The sequence below is a fragment of the Geospiza fortis genome, unplaced genomic scaffold, assembly GCF_000277835.1.
Source record: "Geospiza fortis unplaced genomic scaffold, GeoFor_1.0 scaffold157, whole genome shotgun sequence".
Taxonomy (NCBI): Eukaryota; Metazoa; Chordata; class Aves; order Passeriformes; family Thraupidae; genus Geospiza; species Geospiza fortis.
In genome coordinates this window covers 8,684,274-8,708,899 of record NW_005054314.1, presented here as the reverse complement: position 1 = coordinate 8,708,899, position 24,626 = coordinate 8,684,274, and the positions used below count along the sequence as shown (strand labels likewise).

Genomic DNA, 24,626 nt, shown 5'->3' with positions numbered 1-24,626 from the left:
TCAGAGGACAGGGCAGAGAAGTCTGAGGGAACAGCAGCTGAGTCACAGCAAGAAGGGAAATAAGCTGGCACTATTGGTGTGAATTCAAGAATGAATTTCCACTGGCTCATTTTCCAAACACCTTTATTAACATCTATCCTATAAGCTGCTTCTCCTCCTCCATCTCACAGAGCCCCTTTTGGGAGTGAAATGCTCCTTGGGAAGCAAACCTGGCCCTGGCCCTGGACCCCTCCCTGTGGTGCTGGCTCTGTGCAGCCCGGGAGCAGCAATGAACCCACTGACACCAAAGCTGCCTCCTGGAGAAGTGTCCCAGGCTAAGATGTCAGATCTGAGCACAGGAACAAACATGCTTGTGCAGAGAAAGGCACACTTTGGGGGCAACAAGGCAGTGAGAGGACTTGAGAACCAGGGGAGGGGACTAATGCAGGAGAGGAGCCACTCCTGCCATGGGGAGCACGGGCTGGGTGCTGCTGGAGCACTCACACCCTGGGAGGCAGCAGGAGGCTGAAGATGGAGGTAGCAGATATCATCTGAAGCCACCATAACTCAGTGAGGACACAGAACAGCTGCTGGTGGGCCAGCCATGGCTGTTAAATGTGTGCAGGGATGTGCCCAAACCACCAAGGGACACAGCAATTCAGAGAGTCAGCTCAGACTGGGAGCCTGAGCCTCCTTGTCCATGGATCAAGGAACAGCAAGGGGTGGGCAGGAGCAGTGAAGGCACCACAGGGCATCGTGTCCCTTTCTGTCACTGCAGTGACAGGAGGGATACAAAATCGAGGAGCCCCTCTTCTCCTGCAGTCCTGTGTCAGTCTGCAGGACACAAACATGCTCTGAACACAGGTGCAGTTCTTACCAATGTGTTTGTGCTGGTTTTGGAGACACAGGTGTATGTGTCAGCCCAAAAGTTCATAGCCTGTCTTCAGTGACAGCAAAGAGAATGGCAGGGGGGAATAGAAGTTTAAAAGGGTCTTTGTTGTGATACTTAATTCTGCAGCTATTTGGACTTAAGGATCTCCTCAGTCAGAGCTGGTACCTGCTTAATTGAAGACACTCAGTTTCTCTTATGAGAGCTTATCTTATTTCTCAAAATATTCAACCTTTGGCCTCTGCAGTCTTGTGGCTGTGAGTCCTTCACTGTTTGCACATCACTTTAAACAGGTACAAGTCAGGTTTTCTCTTTTCCAACTCCCTGTAGTGCACGTATTGAGCTGGTAAACAACCACAACCTTGTGCTCTCAGGCTCACAGTGTCCCACCTCCTTTTAGACAATTCAGGGTTACTCATCAGAGCACGAATAACCACAAACACTCTCAGAACTAGCTGAGAGGCTCTGATAGAGGCAGGAGACAGCAAGGCAGGGAGAACTGTTGCAGGGGTTAAGCAGAGAGCAGAGCTCAGGCAGAGTCTGATGTTCAGCAATGGGTTGTTGCACAAGAATAGACTGAAGGCAAGGTAATGGAAATAACTTTCCACAGAGCCTGTGCAATTAGATGTTACAAAAGCATGAAGTCAGGAGCATAAGAGTATTTTGGAAGGTCTAAGCATTAATATGGAAAATAAATTCAAGTTGTTATGGAAAGGATAGCTCAAGGATGCTGAGCCTGCTGCTGCAAGGCTCCATCTTCCAACTGCTTCCATGTTTGAACAGAACTCCCAGCAGCTGCTCCCCAGATCCCCAGCACAGCTCCTGAGGGACACACCTCGTGGGCAGGCTGGGTCAGACCATTTTCCTTCGTGCTGTGACCTAGAGAACCCTCAGCACTGAGCTAGTCCAGGGGCAGAAGTGTGCAGGCTCATTAGGGGCTCCACTAGACCCAGGCACCAGGACCAGAAATTGAAAGAATAATGTGTGTGGAGAAGTCAAATATTTGCTCAGAATACAGCAATTCTGGCAACACAGATATTGCCTTGTGCCTGGTCCATTTTTGTGGATGACAAATGAGTTGGATACCTTTCAGTGGGGCTTTGGAAGTGAAGGTGACTGTTCCAGGCTGCTACTGGAGGCTCTTTCACCAAGCACTTGTAAGGTACTGGGAACAATAACTTTCTGCAGGGGGAGAAAGTGCACTGCTCTTCTGCTGCTGCAGAGCTCTGGACATGAGGGATAGGAGGTTTTGCAACTCACCTCTAGCTCTGGCTGTACCACTTGACTTTTCCCCCCACCCCGACTTTGATAAAGAACCTCCTTTTGGAGAAGCAACCAAATAAAAGTCCTTCCCTATATAAGCAAATGACATATGGTCTCCTTGTCCAAGATCACAAAAGAACATTAGGAAAGCCAAGATGCTCCAGAAAGAGGGAGAAAAATGGAACATCTGACTTAGTAAAAACCAAGCTGCCACTGCCAGAGACTAATGAACAGTTTGCTGGCTTCAACTTCTTTGATGATTAAACACCAGCTCCTGTTCCCGTCATTCTTGGGAAAGAAATTAAAGGACAAAGTAGTCCTCAAGTATGTTTCATTTGAAGGAGGGGATAGGAGAAAGAAGGGGAATTGTTTTGAAGGGGAGAAGACAGGATCTGCCTGCAGTCAGCTGCAAGGAATTGGAACGGTGTAAAACGTAGAGGAATGTACAGGAATGTATAGGAATGTACAGGAATGTAGAGGAATGTACAGGAATGTACATGAGTATATAGGAATGAATGTACAGGAATGTACAGGAGTATATAGGAATGTAAAGGAATATATAGGAGTATACAGGAAGGTACAGGAATGTACAGGAATATACAGGAATGTACTGGAATGTACAGGAATGTACAGGAATGTACAGGAATATATAGGAATGTACAGGAATGTACAGGAATGTACAGGAATTTACAGGAATGTACAGGAATGTACAGGAATATATAGGAATGTACAGGAATGTACAGGGATTTACAGGAATCTACAGGAATGCACAGGAAACACTGAGCACAGCCCTTCTTCTGCAAGCTCATCACAGAGGGGTTTGTCCATCTCCAAGCAGATAAATGAAGGCACCCCAGACCTCAATGAGCAGCAGTTAACCTGCCATCAGTAAATACCTGCCAGCAGCCTCTCCAGCCTGAGACAGCACAGAGGCTGCTCAGACTCTCACCTTTGCTTGAGGCAGGAGGCAGCAGCTATCTTGTACTTACTGTACTTTTCATGGGGGGAGCATCCTGCCAAAATGCTGCTTTTAATTTCTGTTCTGGTGCAAGTGCCAGTGCCCAGCTTACAAGTCTGAAGTTCTGCATGACAGTTGTTGTACATAAAGTGACAAATATTTCAGATATTGCCCTTCTCCCTACACTCCAGCCCAGCAGGTGGGAAAGACACAACTCCTTTCCCACCTTCCTTCTTTCTGAATAGCCAGATGTCAGCACTGACTTGGCAATCAGGGAGAGCACTCTTCCAGCAGTGCAAGGAGGGGCTGGCTTCTAGGATATACTCTATGCCCTTCTGTGCTGCAGGTCTGTGTGCTCTTGAACTCATTTTCTTCAAGACCTGAGAAGTACTTTGCATAGATATGTTCCCCTCACTAATCTGATCTACTTTTGTAGTAATTTGCATGTGTTTAATTGCTGAATGCATGACCAGAAACTGGGACAGGTGTCTGCAATATCCTCAACATCCCAGGGTGTGCAGGGAAAGTGTGGCTTTGTTGCCCTATTTCTCTCCTGCCTGGCCCTGTCCCTGCAGCACCTGGGATGGTGCTGGCCCTGCAGGTGTCAGCTAGAGGACATAGCTGGGTCCTGGCCCAAAGGGACCTGCTGTGACAAGGCCTTCAGAGTCCTGAGCCTGCACCTCAGAGCCCTGTCTGAGCAGGAGGCAGCACCTGCTGAGCTGCCCCAGTCCTGCTGGGAGCAGAGATCAAGGGGAAAGAGGCAGAACTGATGGGCACAGGGATGAGCATCACCTGCTCTGTGGGCACAGGCAGAACAGCAGCCTTGCTCACAGTTACAGGCAGCAATCCCAAACTCACCACCTGCAGCACATCATCCTCAGGCTTTGGAAACACCACCAGGCACTTTCCACCCTGAGCTGTGAAATCTGGGAGCTGGTGCACACCATTCCTGAGGTCTGCTCTCCTCCCTCTGCCCCCCAAGGACCAGCAGCCAGGCCAGCCCAGAGCCCTTCCTGCCCTCAACTGTCCTTTTCTGCACCACCAGCTGGATTGCTCTCAAACCCCACCACAGCCTGAGAAATTGCCTTTTCCAGAGAGCAGTCACTTAATGGGGACACATTTTGTTTCCTGCAGCGTGCCGTGGCAAACCAGCACAGAAGGGCACACTTTGGCCAGACACCCACCTAAGGGCAGAGAAGCAAAGCCATACATACATTTTGGGAAAGGCACTACATGAATTTGGCCATTCTGGGCGCAGAAAGGGAGGCTGTTACGCAATTTTCCAATCCTAGATGGGCTGGGAACTGCTAGGGAACTCACATTTATGTTTTGCTAGAGCATCAGATGTCTCCAAATGGCTGCTCCAAGCCTTCCCAAGTCCCTTTTCTCCCTTACCATATTTACTTAAGGCAAAATCTTACCTAAGCCCCTTTTGTTAACTGCCTCAAGCTCTCCCCAGGCATGCACAAGGCCACCCATGCCCACAGTGTGGGACACACAAACATTAATGCCCTGTTTGTGTGGAGTCCTAAAGAATGATAACCAGGCATCGCAGAGCTGGGAAAGGGAATCCAAGAACTTGCTTTTATTTCAAGATGCTTTTTGGTGTGAAGTGCTTGGTGATTTAAAACAGATTATGTTGACCCACCACAGAAAAATCTGGTGCTTTCCAAGGCCATCTTCACCTTCCTCTGCTGACCTGCACTAACCCAGCCCTCTCCCCCACTGCCTTCCACACTGAAGTGCCTGAATCCCACCTCTCTGCTCCCCTTTCCTCTCCTTCCTGCCTCACAGCCTGTGCTGCCAGCATCCTCCTGTACACACATATTGCCATATCTAATATACAGCCATGAAAGCTCAAAAATGCTTTTAATAATTACTTGGTATTTAATTAAACATGCAACAACCAGCCTATTAGAGTAAATTAAATCTGAGTGAGACATTTGAACAGTGACTAGTGAAGATATCGGTTTCTAAAGCTCTCAGAAGGAGGGAGGAAGAAAACTGGATTATGTCAAGGGAAAGTTGATGCTGGAAGATGAGTGATGCTTCCTAAACCTTTCCCCCACATCTCTGGGCAAGTGCTAAATGTGTAAACACAGAAATTATTTTTTCCTCCCTGAGGAAAAAAATTAGACAGAATTTGTAATTCCCTGTGCTGTCAAGACCTGCAGTGCAGTTTGGGGCTGCAGAGGTAGGGATTCATGTTATAAATAAAGCAATATTATTACTTTACATGGCAAAATAAAATGCAGTATATCCAGCTCTGAGCATTGAAACCATGACACTCTGCTACAATATCAAGGCACACAGGGCCTTGAAGACATTGTTTTAACTCAGGGAAGGAAGGTTTCCTGTTTCAGGTTCTGAAAATTGCCAGAAAGATGTCATTTCCCAGGAGCTAGCCAGAGGCAAACAAATCCTTTACATCATTTAAGACAACTAGCACCTCCTGGATGAAACCATCACCTCAGCTAGGCTGGCACAGATTGGCTTGACCAAAAACTTAGACTGGTGTTTGCTTCCTGTGGAAAGCAAAATTTGATCATGTGAGAAGGATGAAGCAGATAGTGAAGAGCAGAACATGAAGAAGTGAAGATGAAGATGAAGTAGATGGTGAGGAACGGAACATACTTCTGCCAGGGGGGTTCAGTTAGGTCAGGCATGGTCTCAGCACAGAGGATGGCAGCCCTGGAGTTGGAAAAACAAGGCCTGCTTTTCAACAGGAGCAAGCAAACTGGACACAAACCATTTCCCCTGCAAACCCTCAGCCTCCTGCTCCCAGAGACCCAGCTCTGTATCTGGGGTGACTTTCTGCAGGTGAATATTCTGCACAGCTGCATCTGTGGCCCCTCAGGTGACAACCTCAGTGGGAAGGAATGGTGTTAGAGAAAAGGGTCAGAAATCAGTTTTGCCAGCTGTGGTGTGAACAGAGCACTGCCCACTCCTGCTGGGACAGCTGGAAAGGGCAGGGCATCAATGGATCTGTTCCAGGGAAGAATTTCTACTGTCATGGAAGAAGCCAGCATGATGGATGGATGGATGGATGGATGGATGGATGGATGGATGGATGGATGGATGGATGGATGGATGCATGGATGGATGGATGATGGACGGATGGATGGATGGATGGATGGATGGATGGATGGATGGATGGATGGATGGATGGATGGATGGATGGATGGATGGATGGATGGATGGATGGATGGATGGATGGATGGATGGATGGATGGATGGATGGATGGATGGATGGATGGATGGATGGATGGATGGATGGATGGATACCTCCTCCTCCATCCATGGGTGAGTCTGCCTGTGGTTATTCCAGGCCCAAGCCAAGGGAACCAGCCCAGGCTGAGGCCAGCAGCAGTGCCCACCATAAGGACCCTGCTGGTCCTCTTCCACTTCATCCACCCCAGTGCTGGCTGTGGGATCCCAGACCTGATGGGTGAGTGCTGGTAGCACTGCAAACACCATTCACACTGCAGCTGTAGGAAACACTCCTGATTCTGCTGAACAAGTCAAGCTTATTGCAGGAGGCACGAAGGGGGAAAAAAAGAGGTTTCAGCAGGCTGTGGAGGTCCACAAGCAGAGCAGACTTTGACTTCACAGCCAACTGGATGGGGAGAACAAGCTGCAGTCCCTGTCCACGCTGAGTGAGTGCTCGCTGCAGCACCAGGACCAACAGTCCTGGAGCCAAGGAGCTCTATTTGCAGAGCTGGCAGGGAGCCCACGGGAGCTCAGTAAATAAAGTATCCAGATAATAAAAATACCCAAAAGCACTGTTTAATTTTTTTTTTTTCTGAAGGATCTGATACAGAGAGAAGTGTAGGGCAAACCCATCCCTCCAGAAGAGTGGAGCACACAGCACCTGAAGGGTCTGGTGGCTCCCAGCTGGTACAGCAGAATATCTGACACTCCTTTTTGGGGCAAGCAATAACAAGGCTCAGACAGGAGCTTCTGCATTGTAAAACCTCACATCCCCTGCCACCCTAGCTACAAACTCCTGATGGATAAAAGGGTCAATGCTTCGGGTATCAGGGACCTAGGGAAGCATCAAAGGAGGTGGTCAGGGACACAGAAGGCACAGGCTGCCCTCCCCTGCAGTCACACTGGAGATTCAGGGGTAGCAGGGTGCTGCAGAGGGAAAAGGAGGTGAGATCCAGCCTGTAAGCACTGAGCATGGTCTGGGTTTGCTTCCCTCCTCAGCAGAGCCTCAGCAGGGAGGTCAGCAGCCCCTGGGACATGCAGGCAGGGGTGTGTGAGATGGCATGCTCAGCCAGGTGACCCAGCACACCCGCAGGAGAGCAGCTGTGCACACCCGACAAGCAGTGACGTGGGAGGGGCCAGTGCATCTTGCCTTTTACTCCCTCCTCTGCCATTTTTTTCTGGCTGGGGCTGGCCTGAGATTCTGTTTGTGCCAGGGCAGCAGGGACTGCCCACAGCTCATCCCACATGTGTGCATGCCCTCCTTCCCCAAAATGATCCCTTCATCTGGCTAGAGGACCTCTCTGGAGCTCCAAGCAGCTCAGCAGACCCTCTTCCTTCCACCATCCCTTTTCCTTGAATGTTCCTTTTTCTCTGTAGCCTAGCAACTCAGCACAGACTCAGAATATTAACAGCTCCTGTCCCCACACACGATCTTCTCCAGAGGCCTGAAAAATGTGATAGCAGAGAGGCTGAGAGGGGTAGGAGCAAACATGAGAGATGTGGGGAGCGTGCAGGGAGCCTCTCCCAGCATTCAGAAACAGCAGAGCCATTCAGCTGTCGGATCTGCCACCTTCACTTAACATGTACATAACATATAGAGCTATTTATAGCCCCATTTATTTACATATTCAAATAGCAGCACGACACGCAAGCGCTTGTATTTGGATTTAGGTTCTATATTGAGGTACTGGCACTCTTGCACAAAATACATTCTCTGTTGCTGGGTGCTTTAAATGTATATATGACAGGATGTCAGAAGGTCAGATTCTCAAGGTCTAATTTGGTTTTCAATCAAATCAGATGAAGCTTTCACTTGGGGGGAGAGCTACTTTAGCATTCTGCAGTAATCCTCTCCAATGCTGCAACATTGCTATTGAAACAGGTGGCAGTTTGGAACATTGCTCACAAATAGAGCCAGCTTTTTAATACATGTATATATATAAAAAATATATATAGGCTGGGGGAGTTTTGCCCATGTGAAAACATGAATAAAAACTTAAGCAAGGGGGGGCGGGGGGGGGGGAATTATCCCAAGCACTTTTCTGCAGTAGGAATTCTAACTACTACAGGAATGCTGGGGTGCAAGCTGAAGTGGTTCATACCAGCACCATACAACACTGACATGTTCAGAGCTAAAGATAACTCGGCTGCTAGAGGAACAGATGGAGCACTGCAAAGCATAGCCCCGTTCAGCTGAAGGCACGCTGCAAAGCATCCAGCCACAGCCTCTCCTCCCCCCCAGCACGACTCCTCTCCTGGCGTGGGGCGCAGGCACCTCCCCAGTGCTCAGGGAGCTCTGAGTGCACCCAAATGGCCCCGTTTGGGAACCTGCCTGGAGAGCAGAGCACGGGAACTCCGCTTCTGAGCGCTGCAGCAGGCTCAGCTCAGCCCTCCAACGTGTCCTGGAGGACTCCCTGCTCCTCAGGGAGGGCAGCACCCTGGAAAGGCTTGTGGCATTCACATTCTCTGAACACAGAGAGACATAACTCTCACAGGATTTTTCCTGAAGAAGAGAAAACAATTCTTATCTCTACTCGCTGCTCCTGTTGTTTGTGCACATGTGGAATGTGTTAAGAAGATTGTTTACCTGAAGTGATTTGTCAATTAAATTCTACTAAAGATTGTTTTGATTCATTAGCCAAGCACTCCAAGCTGTGTCCTGGCTATCTCAGAGAGTCACAGGTTTTTCTTTAGTATCTTTTCTGTAGTATCCTTCTAGTATCTCTTTGGTATAGTTTTAATATGGTATTAATGTAATAATTAATGTATAGTTTTAATAAATCAATTGTTCAGCATTCTGAATCAATGGAGTCAGATGCCAATTACTCCCTATGTCAGGGGTGTTCTGAATCAATGGAGTCAGACGCCAATTACTCCTTATGTCAGGGGTACCCTGAATTGGATAAAGACACACTGGGGGATCACTCTTGACTAGCACTGCCACCAGGTTTTGTTCATGCTGCAAACCCCAAGCTCTGGGCTGGGAATCAGCCAGTTGACCCCACAGCTTTGCCATAACCCAGAAATTCCCATTGTGCAGACAAAGAGATTCTGCAAACTCTCCCATTAAGATATCAGGTGAATGCTGAAAGGCTCCCAGGCAGAAACAAGCAGAGTAGAATAAAAAGCTTCAGGGGCAAGAGGGAGAATCATTCCCTTGTCCAGCACTTCAGTCTTGCTCCAGCAAGGTTCCCACAGTTCACCTCCCACTTATGGCCAAATCGTGCCATTTGGCCAACAAAAATATTCATCCAAGGTCATCATTAATGTTGAAAAAGTCACAGCCCATCATCACAAGCACAGGGGAGCCCTTTTGGGGAAGCAGAGGAGCTGTCCCCTCACAGGAGGAGCCTCAGGCTGTCTGGTGGCAGGACTGCTGCTCCACCAGGCTGCTCCACAGGCACAGAGTCCTTGAGACCTCTGTCTCCAAAGGAATTCCTGGGGCTTTGTGCAGATCCAGCTTCCAGCTGGCCACGGTGTTCGGAGAGCCTGCCTGGTGATCTTTGGCTTGTTACTTAGCAACTGGGCTGAAGCAGCGGTGAATTCACTGGGCTGTCACTGCAGTCACAGCAGAACCAGGAGCAAGGGCGCGGGGAGAGCTCTGCCATGGCAATGGGATAACTTGTGAAGCATTATGGGAGGCAGGCGCGATTTTTCCCTTCTACAAGTTGCCATAAATGCAGTAAATATTGACATATGAGTCACACTGACCTATTTTCCAGCTTTTAGGCCGGGACAATCTCTTTGCAACTGATTTCAGAAGTAGTGAATGGGGAGCACTTCAGGCTCCTTCACAAGTTCACTTTATCCCTGATTATTTTATTCAACCCCTTTGGAAGAACCATCCCCATCTTTCAGGCAGACAGAGGACAACTCCTTATTTAAACTTGAGCCCCCAATCCCTGCCCACCACCCTGCAGAGCACCCCTGAGACCAGATGCTTTCCTTGTCCTCACAGTCTGTCTCAGTCCAAGGGATGTTTCAGCACAACCAGTGGGAATTCTGTTAAAGAAGGGCACTGTCTGATGTGAGCAGGTGTCCACACCTGATCTTTGGCTTTTTAGGCAGTCTCAGTGCTGGTGAAAGTCACCCTAAGCCTCAGCACTCACAGGATATCACTGCTTCAAGGATAAAAAAATCCTAAGCACAAATCTAAGGATGGCAGGTGAGGTGTGTCCCTGGCATCAGCTTTGCAAAGGTGTTTCTGGAAATCAGTGCATTTCTACTTTTGCTCTCTCTCCAGACAAGCCACAGAGCAGGCAGTTGTGCCTCCTGCATGCAAACAAGAGCATCTCAAAGCTGCCAGGTCCAGAGTGCTTTGGAGATTGCTCTCCACCCTGCCACAACCATATTTTATTGCTCCAAACATCCCTCCAGCAGCAGGAAAAACCATCAATGTGCTGCTGCTGCTTTCCCTCAGCCAGCCCAGTGGCCGTGTGTTTCCCATTTCCCACTGCTGGAGAAGCAAAGTGAGCAGGTCCTGTGTGACTGATGGCAGTGTGCACATGGACCTTTGCCTCCCCTGGTAACTCTCCCCTCCAGGAGATGCAGTTTCAGTGCACAGAAGCAGCGCTGCTTGATTTCCCAGCCATGCCATGCACTGCAGCCCCACACAGCAGGAGCTGAAGGGACAAGAGCTGTGTGACCCCAGCAGAGGAGGGCACAGGCCCTTGCAGCCCTGAAGGAACCTTCCATCCCACCTGCCTGCTGCAATAGCCTGGTTTAGCTCACACAGAAGCCCCTTGTGAATAAGAACAGCACAAAACCCAACCTGCCCATGCCTGTAGGGATTGCCCACCCCAAGTCAGAGCTCTGCCATCCTCACCACGAGCACATCAAGACTTATAGAATCAGTAAGGTTGGGAAAGATCTCCAAGGTCATCAGGTCCAACCTTTGACCAAACACCCCCATGGCCACTAAACCATACCACACACTGCCAGGTCTGCTCAGTTTTTGAGCACTGCCAGAGATGGTGATTTTACCACTCCCCTGGGGGGAGCCTGTTCAAATTATTAACCACTCATTCAGGGAAGAAATTTTTCGTGATATCCAATGTGAATACCCCCTGAATCCTTCTCCATCACCAAGGCCCCACAGCCCCCTCTGCTACCTACAACACTTCCATCCCAGGAGCCTCCAGCAACCCAGCAGGACTAAATCCCCTGCAGCACCATGACAGAGCACCAGCTGCAGCTCAGCACCAACCTCCCAGCTTTCCCATATTTTGGCAGTCCTAAATATTCAGCAGCCTTGAATACCAAGATGTGATGTATACACACACACACAGAGTCACAGGGCTGGGGATACCCAAGGCTACAGAGAAACATTTGCAGCACTGGAGTGTCATGTCATACTTGTATCTCACAGCACATAACTCCAGAAAACTCCGACTGCAGGATTTAAATGCTTTAACCTTTGCTTTTAAAAAACATTTCAATACCCAAGGACATAGAGACTGAGGAGTATCTGCATGTAATTTCTCAATTGAAAAGAGACAGCAACAAAACAGAACGTTTTCAATTAAGAGTAAGGAAAACATTGACACATTTCAAGAGAGTAGATGGTACTAAAAGGCACTGCATAATAGTAGAGCTTTCTTCTTTAAAATCTTGTTTTTTAAAGCTCAAGGCATCTACAGCAATGGAAAATCCTTTTCAAGGGCACATTGCAGCAAAGTTGGGTTTGTCCAGTATTGCAGGTGTACAGATATTCCACAAAAAACAGAACTGCAAAGCCTGCTCAGGACACATTCCACCACAAAGTCTATTTCAAGCATGCCCAAAAGATGGAAAATTTGATATAGTGAGGAGAGTGATGCCCCACTGATGATGATGTTACAGGTTGTAGGATGAACTGTCCTGGTCAAGAACACTCTTACACAAAACCTGGTCCACTTCATTTTGGGTTAAAAGCCAGTTGAAAACCCTTGCAGCTCATGGTTGTCTGGAGACATGCTTTACATCTCTCTTGAGCAGGGAAATCTGCCAAACCAGACAGCTTGTTTTTGAAGCAAGCTTCGAGAAGTTGGGCAATAACAGCCACGATGCTTCCTGCTGTAACCTCCAAGAGATCCAGTGCCAGCACCAGAGCAGTCACTCCAACAAGGCACAGCCTGGCAGGAGGGGCACAGGGCTGGGAAGCAGTGAGCCATTGGAAGAGGTTGCCCAGAGAAGCTGTGGCACTCCCTGGCTGTGTCCAAGGCCAGGCTGGATGGGGCTTGGAACAACCTGGGGTGGTGGAAATTGTCCTGGTTTGGAATGAGATGAGCTTTAAATCCCTTCCAACCCAGACCATTCTGAAGGAAAACATCAAGGTCAGCTTTGCCAAACCCCATGCCCTGACCCCTAACCCCTCCCCACTGCAGGCTGTCCCCCAGCAAAAGGAATTGGCAATGCCACAGGCATCCTTCCTTTCACAGCCCTGTTCCTGCAAATGTTTTTATCTGGAAGCCTTGTTTCCTACACTAGCCCTCTGCAACAATCCTCTTGTAACTTTTCAACTTGTCACCAGGTTTATAAAACTTTAAAGCTGGTGCTATAACAAACTGAAATGATGTTATTGCAGATGTAGGAGAGCATCTTGGGATGAATAAATTATAGGAGGCACAAAGAAATCATGACTATAATGGCTGGATGCTCCGAGCTGTCTACGGTGTGCAGACACAGGAGGGAGCAGGTTTAGGACTGCACAGATCATAGGGCAGGAAAATTGAAGCCTTATGAAGGGTAACCTCCTCTTATTTCAAATGCATACAAAACTTCTGGTAGTTTTCCTTATTGAAATAGTTCATTAATACTTCAAGGCAGTCTGAACTGTCTGGTGCTAGAAAAACACATCCCCAGAGATTGCCTAGAGAGGGAAAAGGCTGCTTTGGAAGGATTAGTCCTTGTCTAGTCCCACCATGCAGGAATATACAGCACACCCTGAGTCCTCAGCTGCATGGAAGGACATCCAGCAGTGGGGGAAGACCTGCAGCTCTTTCTGAAGCCATTGGTGCTGCTCAGAACTGCACCCCCAGAAGCAGACCCTTGAGCTGAGTGACTCTGGGCAGCATTCAGGCCACGAAGCACAAGGACAGACACCCCCTGCCTGCTCCAGCTGAGTGTGACATGAGCTCCACACTGCCAGAGCTCTTCATTCCCCAGCTCAGAAACGCTGCTGGGCTCCTCAGTAACCTGGCACCACACCAAGAGACCTGCAAGTGTCACTGCCCCAGTGTCGCTGCACACCAACAGGAGTCCATAAACACCTGCAGGCTGTTCCCTTCATGCCTTGAGTTTTCAGCTTTTCTATTTTTGAGATCTTGCACTGCATTAGTGTGAAGCTCTGAACCCCATCCAGAGTGTTGGGAAGTTCTCTTCAGTTTGCTCAGACAGAACAACCCTTCCAGGCCTGAGAGCCAAGGACACCATCACAGCCCCAAAAAATACAAACAAAAGTAAATTAGGGGGAAGCAAACTGGGGGAATTCAGGTGACTTCATCCTCTGAAGCTGTAATTGGGGAATGAAGCTCTGCTATGCAAATAGACCAAGCTTATATCTGTCCAAAGAACTCATATCCATCTTGGGTGTAGGCTCTGCCAGGCTCCTGCACTGCCCAAGGTGTGCCTGTTAAAGGCCTTTCATAAACACTTTTTTATTTTAAGTCTAGAGCCTCTGCTCTAGGTTGTCGCTATAGGACATGAAACAACACATTGCACACATGCAGCTCTTCCAAGGTAAAAAGAGAATTTTTAATTTCTGACTCCAACATTTATAGATTTCCAAAAGCGACAGTGGATTGGAGGATGACAGTGCCACCTCTCCAATGACACTGGACAAACCAACAGTCCATCAAATTTCTCCTCCTCCATAAAAGAATGCATAAGTTATTTACATAAAGTGTGCGAGGAAGTTTGTTACAAGAATGTTAACATCAGAAGGCTTAGAAGAACCTAAAAAATCAGGGCTACACCAGGGAGCCATTCCAGGCATCACCCTGCTCACTGCAACTCAATCCCAGATCACCTCAAAGGAGAAGGGCTGGGTGAGCTCTCCAGGAGACACCGTCCCTCCGTCCTTCATGGCTCACCTGAGCTACTCAGCAGCAGCAAGAAGACATTCCTCCTCTCAGCCTGCCTTCAAATCACCACCCTGCAAATGTGTACAGCAGATGAAAAGACTCCAGTGAGGCCTTTCATCTTCATGGATCAGCACTTCCCAGAGGGTCTGCCACTCAAATGTGCCCTCCCCAATACCTGTATGGCCTGGCCCCTGGCATCCTTCCCCAGACATTTCAATTGATGTCACTGATCTTGGCTCAGCAAATAATCCTTCTAACCACTGAGGAGAACAGAGGCTGCAGCTCAGCATTCCTTGGCCATGCTGAGGGGGGTACACAGCAAGAAAGCAGCACTCTAAAAAGTGAGCTTGAAACTATGGCTGACCACACATAGGCAGCAGCTGCCATGGACCAGGAGGGGACACTTTTTACTATAAGGGCTGCAGTTTTGGTCTCTCATGACTGGGAGAAGGTTGCCACTGTACCTATGAATACCCTGCAGCCTGGCATGGCACAGGATCTGGGAATGGCCCTCAGGGAGCTGGAGGTGCATCAGCTTTGGGTGTCAGAAAACAGGATCTGGGAATGGCCCTCAGGGAGCTGGGGGTGTGTTGCAGACATCTTTTATGAAAAATCTTTTCCTTAGGATTTTTACTCCTGAGAAGCTGAGAGGCCTCAGGAACAAAATGTAAACAATGGTTATCTGCTGCTGTGGAATGCAACAGGTGCATCTGTGATTAGCCCATGTTAGATGTTTGTAATTAATGGCCAATCACAGCCCAGCTGGCTCGGACAGAGAGTCCGAGCCACAAACCTTTGTTATCATTCTTTGCTATTCTATCCTTAGCTAGCCTTCTGATGAAATCCTTTCTTCTATTCTTTTAGTATAGTTTTAATGTAATATATATCATAAAATAATAAATCAGCCTTCTGAAACATGGAGTCAGATCCTCGTCTCTTCCCTCATCCAAGACCCCTGGGAACACGGTCACAGGGGTGCATCAGCTCTGGGTGTCAGAACACAGGATCTGGGAATGGCCCTCGGGGAGCTGGAGGAGCTTTGGGCGTCAGAACACACATGGCATCTACAGACAGTGCAAAGTGTTCTGTGTGTCAGAGTGTCTGGGAACACCCAGCAGAAGGACATCACTGTGCTGCCTCCTCAGAGAGCCCTGTGTCCTCCAGGACAGGGATGTCACCACATCTTCACTTTGGGAACACGGCTCCCGTGGGACTGAGGGCAAGGAGTGCTCGTGGATGGAGCTGGGCTGCTCCACAGCTCCACAGCCAGCTGGACTCCTGTGGAAAGCAGCTTTTGGAAGCATGCAATGCCTGGTCACTGAGAGCACTTGTTCCCCACCAGCAGGCAGCCAGCAGGCGCCAGGAGTCCCAGAGAAAGGCCTGGGAGAGCTGGGGGCTGTCCTCAGCCTGCCCAGCCACAGCACCAGGGCCATTGTTCCCAAAAGGATGTCTGAGGATTAATTAATTATCCTACAAGGGGTAGTAAGTAATAACACTCCTTGTGGAACAATAGAAGCTATTTGGTCACCATGACAACCCAGCTTCACTTGTGTGCATTTAATTTATTCATTGCACAGTTCCTTTCCCAAGCACACATGATGCCAAAAAAATGCCTTGTTTTTCTTGCCAGGATCCATGTCCAGAGCAGGGGTAAAACACAGCCCTTTCCCCGGGGCATCTGTCACACAGAGGAATGATGCACATAAAATCCCTTCAGCCTGGAAACTTACATCACATGAGAACTCTTCTGCTCCCTAAATGTTTGTTCTTTAAGATGATTCTGATTCTTAACCCCTTCTTGACGCTGCCTCACCACGGTGCTCAGAGATCTTGATCCCGAATAAATGCTCACCTACAGCCACCTCATCTCCCATCTCCAAACCTTTCCAAACCCCCTCCCCTTGCCCCAGTCTATGTAGGAAAGATGGGCAGGACATTTTTCTTGTCAAACAGACAGCCAGGAGGGATAATCAAAAGCCTAGAAGGGACATTCCTTCACATCTACAGGAGCATGGCATGGACAGCGGTGCCACAGCCATGCCACCACCATCAAAGCACTCAGTGTCCATCACTGTGCTGCTCAAACTCTGCAGGATCCACAGCAGCACGTGGAGGAAGGTCTGTGGCAGGAAACCTGTGCATCACAGAGAGATTATTGCTGTTATTATAAGTGTTTGTCCCCTAGTTGTGTGGCAGAGGGGAGCAGAGGCTCTCTGCAGAGGGGAGAGCACCACATTTACATGGCAAGGGTTGGAAAGTGCTGCTGGGACAGTGGTACTGTGTGCCTGGCCACAGCTGCTCTCACCTGCTGGACAAAGCTCTTGATCAGCCCCTGTAGCCCATGGACACCTCTCCAGCAGGAGGTTCATCCTGCACCAGCCTCTGCAGGGCTCAGCTGCCTTCACACAATGGTCTGGGTTGCAAAGGACCTCAAAGATCACCTTGTTCCAGCCCTCTGCCATGGGCAGGGACACCTCCCACTGTCCCAGGATGCTCAGAGCCCCATCCAGCCTGGCTTTGGGCACTGCCAGGGATCCAGGGGCAGCCACAGCTGCTTTGGGCACCCTGAGCCAGGGCCTCACCACCCTCACAGGGAAGAATTTTTTCCTAAGGTCCAATCTGAACCTATTCTCTTAGTCTGAATCCATTCCCCCTTGTCCTGTCACTCCAGCCCTTGTAAAAAGTTTCTCTCCACCTTTTTTCTGGACTCCCTTCAGATACTGGAAGGCCACCCCTAAGCTGGTTTTTTCCAGGTTGAGCAGAGACTGGAGTCATTTTTACTTTATTCCAATAAAGGGAGAGGCCATGGGGCATTCCCCTTGGGTCTCTCCAGTTTTTGGAGGACACAGCCTCCTTTTTATCCCAATTTCCCAGCCATATTTCCCTCTCTCTTTCCCCATTTCTGAGGTACTTGAAAGGTTCAGACTTCCTTGAAAGGTTGAGCAATTCCAGCTGTGCCAGCCTTTCCTCCCAGCAGAGCTGCTCCATCCCTCTGATCCCTGGTGCCTCCTCTGGACTGGTTCCAGCAGTTCCCTGTCCTTCTGTGCTGGGACAGAGCTGCTCAGGCTCACAGGGGCAGTGGCTACAGCTGAGAGCCAACCCTTCACCCCCTCCCAGTTGTGTTTGTGCAAGTCTTGGTCTTTAGGCACAAGTGCAGAGCCCAAACTGTCCATCCTGGCTCTAGCAGGAGGGTGACATTTGCTCCAGCACCCCAGAACACCCAGGTCCAAGCTGAGCCTGGGGGAGGAGATGACTCAAAGCTGAGTTGTGGCCTGACAGGCAAGAGAGATGGATCTAGGTTAAACCATCTGGCCCTGCTAAGCTGAGCCTAAACTCAAGCACAGCTACCCAGTGCCTCTGAACCCAAATCTAGGCCCACACCCACTGCCCAGTGTCACTGTCACTGGGGTGAGGTGCCACAGGTCATGCAGAGAATTCAGGTGGGGGTGGGATGGTGGCAGAGTCAGCAAAAGGAACTTTCACTCAGGAACATAAAGGTTCATGGCTGGCTCTTCCCCCTGGGTCATTCCAACACAAATTCAGGCTTTTCAGGTAGCTTGAGAACAAAACCAACTGGTCAGGTTGTGTCACCTCCCTCCTCAGAAGAGCTGGTGGGCCAGGGAAACAGGGCAGGAGGGGCCAGAGACAGAGAAATGGGACAGGAGCAGGGGCAGAGCAGGATTTTAATTGACCTGAACTAGAAGAGCTCTAAAGTGGCCCAGGATCCTCCTGCACAGGCCAGGAAGGGAGGAACTGGACAGGAGCTGCCAGGAGGCTCCCACCAGCCTCCCCCTGCACTCAGCCCCTGGGAAAGGAGCAGAGTCTGGAGGAAAAGCCTCTGGACAGGAGGGAGAAAGGCAAGTTTAGGCAATTACAACACAATCTATGTCCTCTGCTGGGTGCTGAGGGCTTCTGAGGGACAGTCCTGGATGTGAACCTAAACCATGACCAAAGTAATCAACAAATTTCACAGATTTCACCCCAAACCATTGCTACCTGAGCAGGTATTTTTTTGTTGTTGTTCACAGTGGTATGAAAAGTTCCAATCTATCAATGCCACCCCAAACCAGATTTCCATTAGAAGCCTCTCTTTCCAGCACAGATCTCCAAGGAAATGTTGAATTACCACCAGCAAATGAAAACTCACTGTTTTTAACTTGGCAGGGACAGACTGACCATAAAGCCACCTTTGTATCAACCAAAAAAATACAATTCACATCTACTTTTTTAAGGCATAACTTGGGGGGATGTCTCTGCCACCAGCAGAGAAGGTGAAAAGAATCTACTCTGGATGAGATGAGATGGCACAAGCTCCAGAGGTGCCAGCAGAAATCCAGATGCCTCCAAGAAACCATTGCCTAGGAAGTAAATCTCAGCCAGAAAATGAAAAAACATTTTATAGCTGTTTTCCCCCACCCTTTCTTTCTTTTTTTATTTTTCTCTTTCTTTCCAAACTTACCATGTTGACTTCAGAGATCTGGTCAATGCTGGAGATGTGGATGCTCATTCCCACTGTGACAGGGTTACCTGGAACACAAATAGGCTGGGTTAGGACCACTTTCAAGCCCTCCTCTCTTATCTGCAATATAAGAATTGCCTAGAAATGCATGGATTTGATGTTAAGCAGCCCCACATTCCCTGAGTATCATGGAATTGAATGTGCTCAAGCGATTGGATTTCTCTCACTCCCAGACTTACAGACTCACCCCAAGGAGCAGTGCAGCCTAAGCTTGATTTTTTTTTAAATTCTGGAAGTTAATTACCCCCTAGTAACACAATTATCTCTGGTTATTCCAAATAATCCCTTCAGAGACCATCAGCAGGCTCCTAGTGGGCTCGCACAAGGTGGTCCTGATTGACCACACAAAGAGCTCAGCACCCAAGGCCATGCAAGCCATGGGCAGGAAATTTGCTCCAGCTCACTCCTCCATCACTCTGCTGGCTCTGAGCACTCAGTCTGAAAGTCCCAAGTGAGTTTTAACACCCAAGGCACCAGACAAGTGCAGGAAACAGATCTATGAAGTGAAAAAGCAGCATATGTAAGGTGGCTTTTCAGAGCAGAGCTCGGATTAGAGACCAGGACAGTCCTTACTGTGGGGTTTAAGCCATGTAAAACAATTTAGAACAAGATACACATCCACTACCAAACCCAGCAAAAACCCTCCTGCAGCTGGAAATGGGGTTTTTGCATGTTACCCCTCCCCTGCTCAGGTCCATGACCCCAAAGGCAGAGCACAAACCCAATCCCACGCCAAGAAAATGCCCTTTACCTCACACATGCAAGGTGGAAAATGATCCCTTGCAATGCACCACTAGAAAGGGAAAGGCAAGCGGTTGTGCCACTCAAGGTATTAACTCTTCCATGCACTCATTAGTAGATCTAAGTGCTGAAATATTTACAGATAATCATGAAATGGCTTAGAAAGTAATTAGGAGATTGGGGGAGAGGGGAGAACCACACAACTGGAAATGGAGTGATTTTTTAATTATGTGTTACCAGAAGTAGGGAAGCGGTGTCATTAGGGGTGCCTTGTGATTGGGTGTGCTGTTCACCGAGACCCTCTGCTGCAAATTAAGCAGCATTATCCTTTAATGGAATATGAACAACACTGAAAACATCAGAATCAACCACTGTAATTAGGCCCTGCTATGCAAATCTCCTTAAAGAGGCAGCGCAGGCTCCAGCACCCCGGGCTGGCTGACAGGGTGCCCGAGGCAGGGGAGCTCAGGAGACCTCGTGGAGCCTCTGAAGATGCCATCACAGCCACACTCCAGACACATCTTAGCTGTGCTTGTGCCTTCATCCTTCACAAGGGAGCCAGGTGGGAAAATAACCAATAGTCACACCAGGGAGACACAATCCTCCCGCAGCCCCTTTGTGCCAGAGGCTGACACAGGCACAGCAAAGCTTTTAAGGAAGTCTCACTTTGATAGTTTGTCTTTTTTTTTGCCCTGAAATCAGGGCCTTATGATAGAAGCCATAGCAGGAGGAGGAAGTCAGAGCTGCCCTGAGGATCTTGCAGGCTAATTAGTTACAGGAGGAGAGTCAGGGCCACGCACAGGGCTGCAGCAGAGCCTGGCAGAAGGCACACTCCCATTCCAGAGCCTTTCTGCCATGCAGTGCTGCTCCCTCCAAGAGTGCCCCACTGCCTGCTTGGCTTCCAGCCTGTCCCCACCAGTGCTTGTGTCACTGTGGCTGTGCATCCCTTCCTTCCTCACCAGTGCTTGTGTCACTGTGGCTGTGCATCCCCTCTTTCCTCACCAGTGCTTGTGTCACTGTGGCTGTGCATCCCTTCCTTCCTCACCAGTGCTTGTGTCACTGTGCCTGTGCATCCCCTCCTTCCGCAGCAGTGCTTGTGTCACCATGGCTGTGCATCCCCACCATCCCCAGCAGTGCTTGTGTCACTGTGCCTGTGCATCCCCTCCTTCCTCACCAGTGCTTGTGTCACTGTGGCTGTGCATCCCCTCCTTCCCCACCATCCCCAGCATTGCTTGTGTCACTGTGGCTGTGCATCCCCTCCTTCCCCAGCAGTGCTTGTGTCACTGTGGCTGTGCATCCCCACCATCCCCAGCACCAGCCAGGGCTCTTCCCCCACTGAGAACAGGCTGGGTGGGCAGAGCAGGGGAGCTCTGGCAGTGGGGATACACAGATATCTGTCAAAGCCAGAGCCTGTGCAGTGCATTCTATGCATGCAGACAGTTGTGCTGCGTTCATCACCGTGGTATCTGAGTGCCCGGGGTCATGCAGTGACTCAGAGCCAGGGATGAGCTCCAGAGCTCCCCTCTCCCAGCTCCAGGAGCAGCTCTGGGCTGGAGGGATCAGCTCCCTGCAGAGTCAGCAGGGCTCCTCTTGGCACTGCCAACTCCTCCACTTCCCATCTATCAGGAAATTTGGGGGGCTCCACTGCCCACCTGCAAGCCCAGGGGTGTGCAGCCCATGAGCTCCTGTGTATGACTGTCCTACAAAAAATGAAATGCAAGCCCTGCCTTTACTGCACCTACTTCATCTTGATGCCAGGGAAGCCATTTCACCTTCTCCAGCCCTGCTGGCTCCCAGACTGCTCAGGACAGGCATTCAGGAGCATGGATACAGCCAACACTAAAATATGTCCTGACTCTCAATGCAGCCCAATGGGAAACCAGGCCAGCTGGTGCCCAACATTCAGACTTTAAGTAGTACAGAAAAATAAACAAAGGACATCAATTCTGCCAATGTTAATAGCTTCAGGCAAGAGGGATACAAAAGTAGGGTATTTCAAATATGGAATAACGTCATCTGTAGATTTGTCCAGAAGAGACAAAATTTGTGGATCCAAGACAGGGCAAAAGAAGTAAACCTGATATTAAAGGCCCATGCTTTTATCTGTGCCTTGCCAGTGGCTACAAAGAACTAGGCTTCCTCCCCTTAAAGAAAAAGCTTCTGCCTGGGAAGGATTTATAGGCAAGATCACGAGTGAGGGAGTGTGAGAAATTCTGCCACTTTTACCAGTGAATGGCACCCTCACACATCCCTGTTTCTCACCACCACTGGAGAGTTCACCAACATTTTGTCCTGAAAGTAGTTTGATGCCTGAGAATAATGCACTCAGGAAGTTGGGAAGGAAGCAGACAAAAGAGTTATAATAAAACCTGTCCTTTTTCTGCAAGTGATACTTGTCAAATATAAACACAGTCAAGGTAGAGAACAAGTTGTGCTAATCTGCGATATTTTCCCAGCAACCAGTTATTACTTTCACATTTTATTTTATAATGCATCAAACCCCAGCACCTGGAGTCACGTTGCTAACCGAAATAACTCGGCACAGGTGTAGAGGAAAGGTTGTGTTTCCAAGCCTGTGTGTGCCTGCACTCCAGCCAGAGGTGATGGCAGCCTGGCCTGGGACATCCCTCCCAGAACTCAGCCTGGTTCTGAGCTCACTGAAGACAAAAGCACAAAATTCAGTGAACAGGGGGGTGATCACTCAGGCAGCTGCCCAGAGCTGAGGTCCAAGCTGTCCCCTCCTCACTCCTACCCAAGGAAGTCAACACCAGAGCAAGCTCAGGTTCCTCTGCCTTCAGATCTCCAACTGCAACTCAGACACAGCCAAAGAGAGTCCAAACCAGTGGGCAGGAGAGCAGAGCTGCATTTATGGTCCACTGAAGCCACATCATTGTTATGAACTGCAGCCAGGGCTTCAAGGATGCTGGTTCCTGCATTCCCGACCACGTGGACTTGGCCTTGCTGGCAGAGCTGAGGTTTGCAGTGCTGAGGGACAGGGATCAGCCTGAAAATTACCCTTTAGTCTGAACTACAGGAACAAAGGCATTAACAGGGTGTCAGAAATTTCACAGCTTCCCTGAACAATACCTTCCCACATTTCACTGCACTGAAGGCTTTTCCTAGATATCCAAACCAAATCTTCTCTGCAGTTTAAATGTAGTTTGGTCTCATCATTCCCCTCCCCTCCACAACAGTTAAAGAATAAATCAATCATCCTTCCTTAACAACAGCTTTTATGTTCTGAGAAACCATGACATCCCCCTCCCTCCCCCACCCATACTGCCTTGTCTAGATTAAATGCACCTGATTTCTTCAACCTCTCCTCAGAGGTCATGTTTTCTAAAGCTCTGACAATTAGTGCTGCTCTCCTCTGGCCTTTTGCCAATTTGTCTACATCTCTATTTTAAAGCCTGGTATCCACAAACCAGCCACTGAAGCAACAACACACTCGTAGAGACAGAAGAAAAAGCAACATCTCATGCACAGAATCCTCCTAAAACCACAGAAACATCTCTAGACCCTCTGCAGCCATCCTGGGAGCTGCTCACTCTCTGGAGGAGGTTGGGGATGGCAAAGGGCAGCTGAGCTGCTGCCACTGGAGTGCATCACGCGTGCAGCAGGGGCGAGCACAGCCCTGTCTCTTCTGGACAAGAGAAGAAATTATTCAAGACAGCTTTGTGCATGAGCCTCAGCATTCCCTGCTTGCACCCTGCCTGTGGCATCACCAGTCTCTGAGATCCCTGCAGCAGCAGGAAAGCTGCTTTTAGGTTTTTGCTGAGTAAACAAAGCCAACCAGAGAAAATTAGAGGCTTCAGTTACTAAACCTACATGTAGAACAGGTCTGTGCCTTACCATGCAATGGTAAACACCCACAGGCATGAGATTCCATCCATGCAAAGCCTGCTCCTTACTCTAAACCCTCCAGAAGCTGAAGGGCAGCCCCAAACCAGCCAGTCCCAGACAAGGTTGCCCTGCACTGTCTGGTGGAAGTGTTTCTGCACAGAAGGCTGGTGCAGGCAGGCAGGAGGAGGGCCAGGTTTGCTGAGGAAGGACCATGGCACCACAGTGCCTCTCTTGCATTTTCAGTGATCCCCCCCACCCAACAGGACCAGCACTTGGGGCAATCTCAGTCTCACCACAGGCACAAGCAGCACACAGCCTGTCACTGTCATTCCACTGCCAGGACTTTTCCCTCCAGTCCTCACTCCACACTCCTCAACGAGGCAGGGGCGTTCAGCATCCACTCCTCCTTTCTGCAGAAAATGGCTCAGCCAGGCTGCTCCTCTGCTTTGTTCCCAGCACTGGACCTGGGGGCAGCCTGGCTTTGTGTTTCCAGCTCAGAGCCAGGCCCACGTCATGGGCTGGTTACACAAGGCCTGCCAGATGTGGTTAGTTGGGAGCCAAGAGCTCCCAGGTAATTGGAGGTGCAGAAGGCAGCACATCCAGCACCAGGCTTGTCGCTGGCTGAGGAGCTGCTGCCAGGATGAAAACATTCATCCTCTTCATAAATCTCCCTCTGGCCCTCCCAAAACAGATAGCCTTGAATCATTTTTGGCTGATGGACTAATTAGTCCTGTGCTGTAGTTTTTTTGAAACCACCCAAAAGATAACTCAGAGGCCAGCCTGTTGTCAGGACACTCAAATTTACTACACTCCAGTGCAGGCAGAATGGAAATGCTCCTGGGTTTTCAGCACACAGGAAGATTGCAAGAGGAGCTCACAAATTGCTGTCTGCATAATAGCTGTGCTTACAGATCTCAGGACCAAGGCTCTGCTACAGCAGTGAGAGAACATCTAAAAGATGCCAGCCCAGCAGGCTACACAAGCCAAATCACAAAGAAGTTTCCCAACACTGATTTTCGTGCTCCTTTCCTTTTATTTTAGCTTATGTACAGCATCAAGCACAAACTCAGTTTAGTGTTAACGTTGCTTGAGGAACAAGAAAAGCTGACCATGTATCATGAAAGCAGAAATGTTCTGGGAACCACTTTCATCCAGCACCTC

General features: G+C 49.3%; 1 protein-coding gene across 1 annotated transcript in view; it reads right to left on the bottom strand.

The window, feature by feature from the left end:
* The window catches only part of LOC102033540 (gamma-aminobutyric acid receptor subunit beta-4), a 78,867-nt gene that overhangs the window by 32,562 nt on the left and 21,679 nt on the right, over window positions 1–24,626 (bottom strand). The window contains exon 3 of the mRNA XM_005419956.2: window positions 18,822–18,889. Coding sequence (XP_005420013.1) covers window positions 18,822–18,889 — 68 coding nt within the window. The remainder of the gene's footprint in view (window positions 1–18,821; window positions 18,890–24,626) is intronic.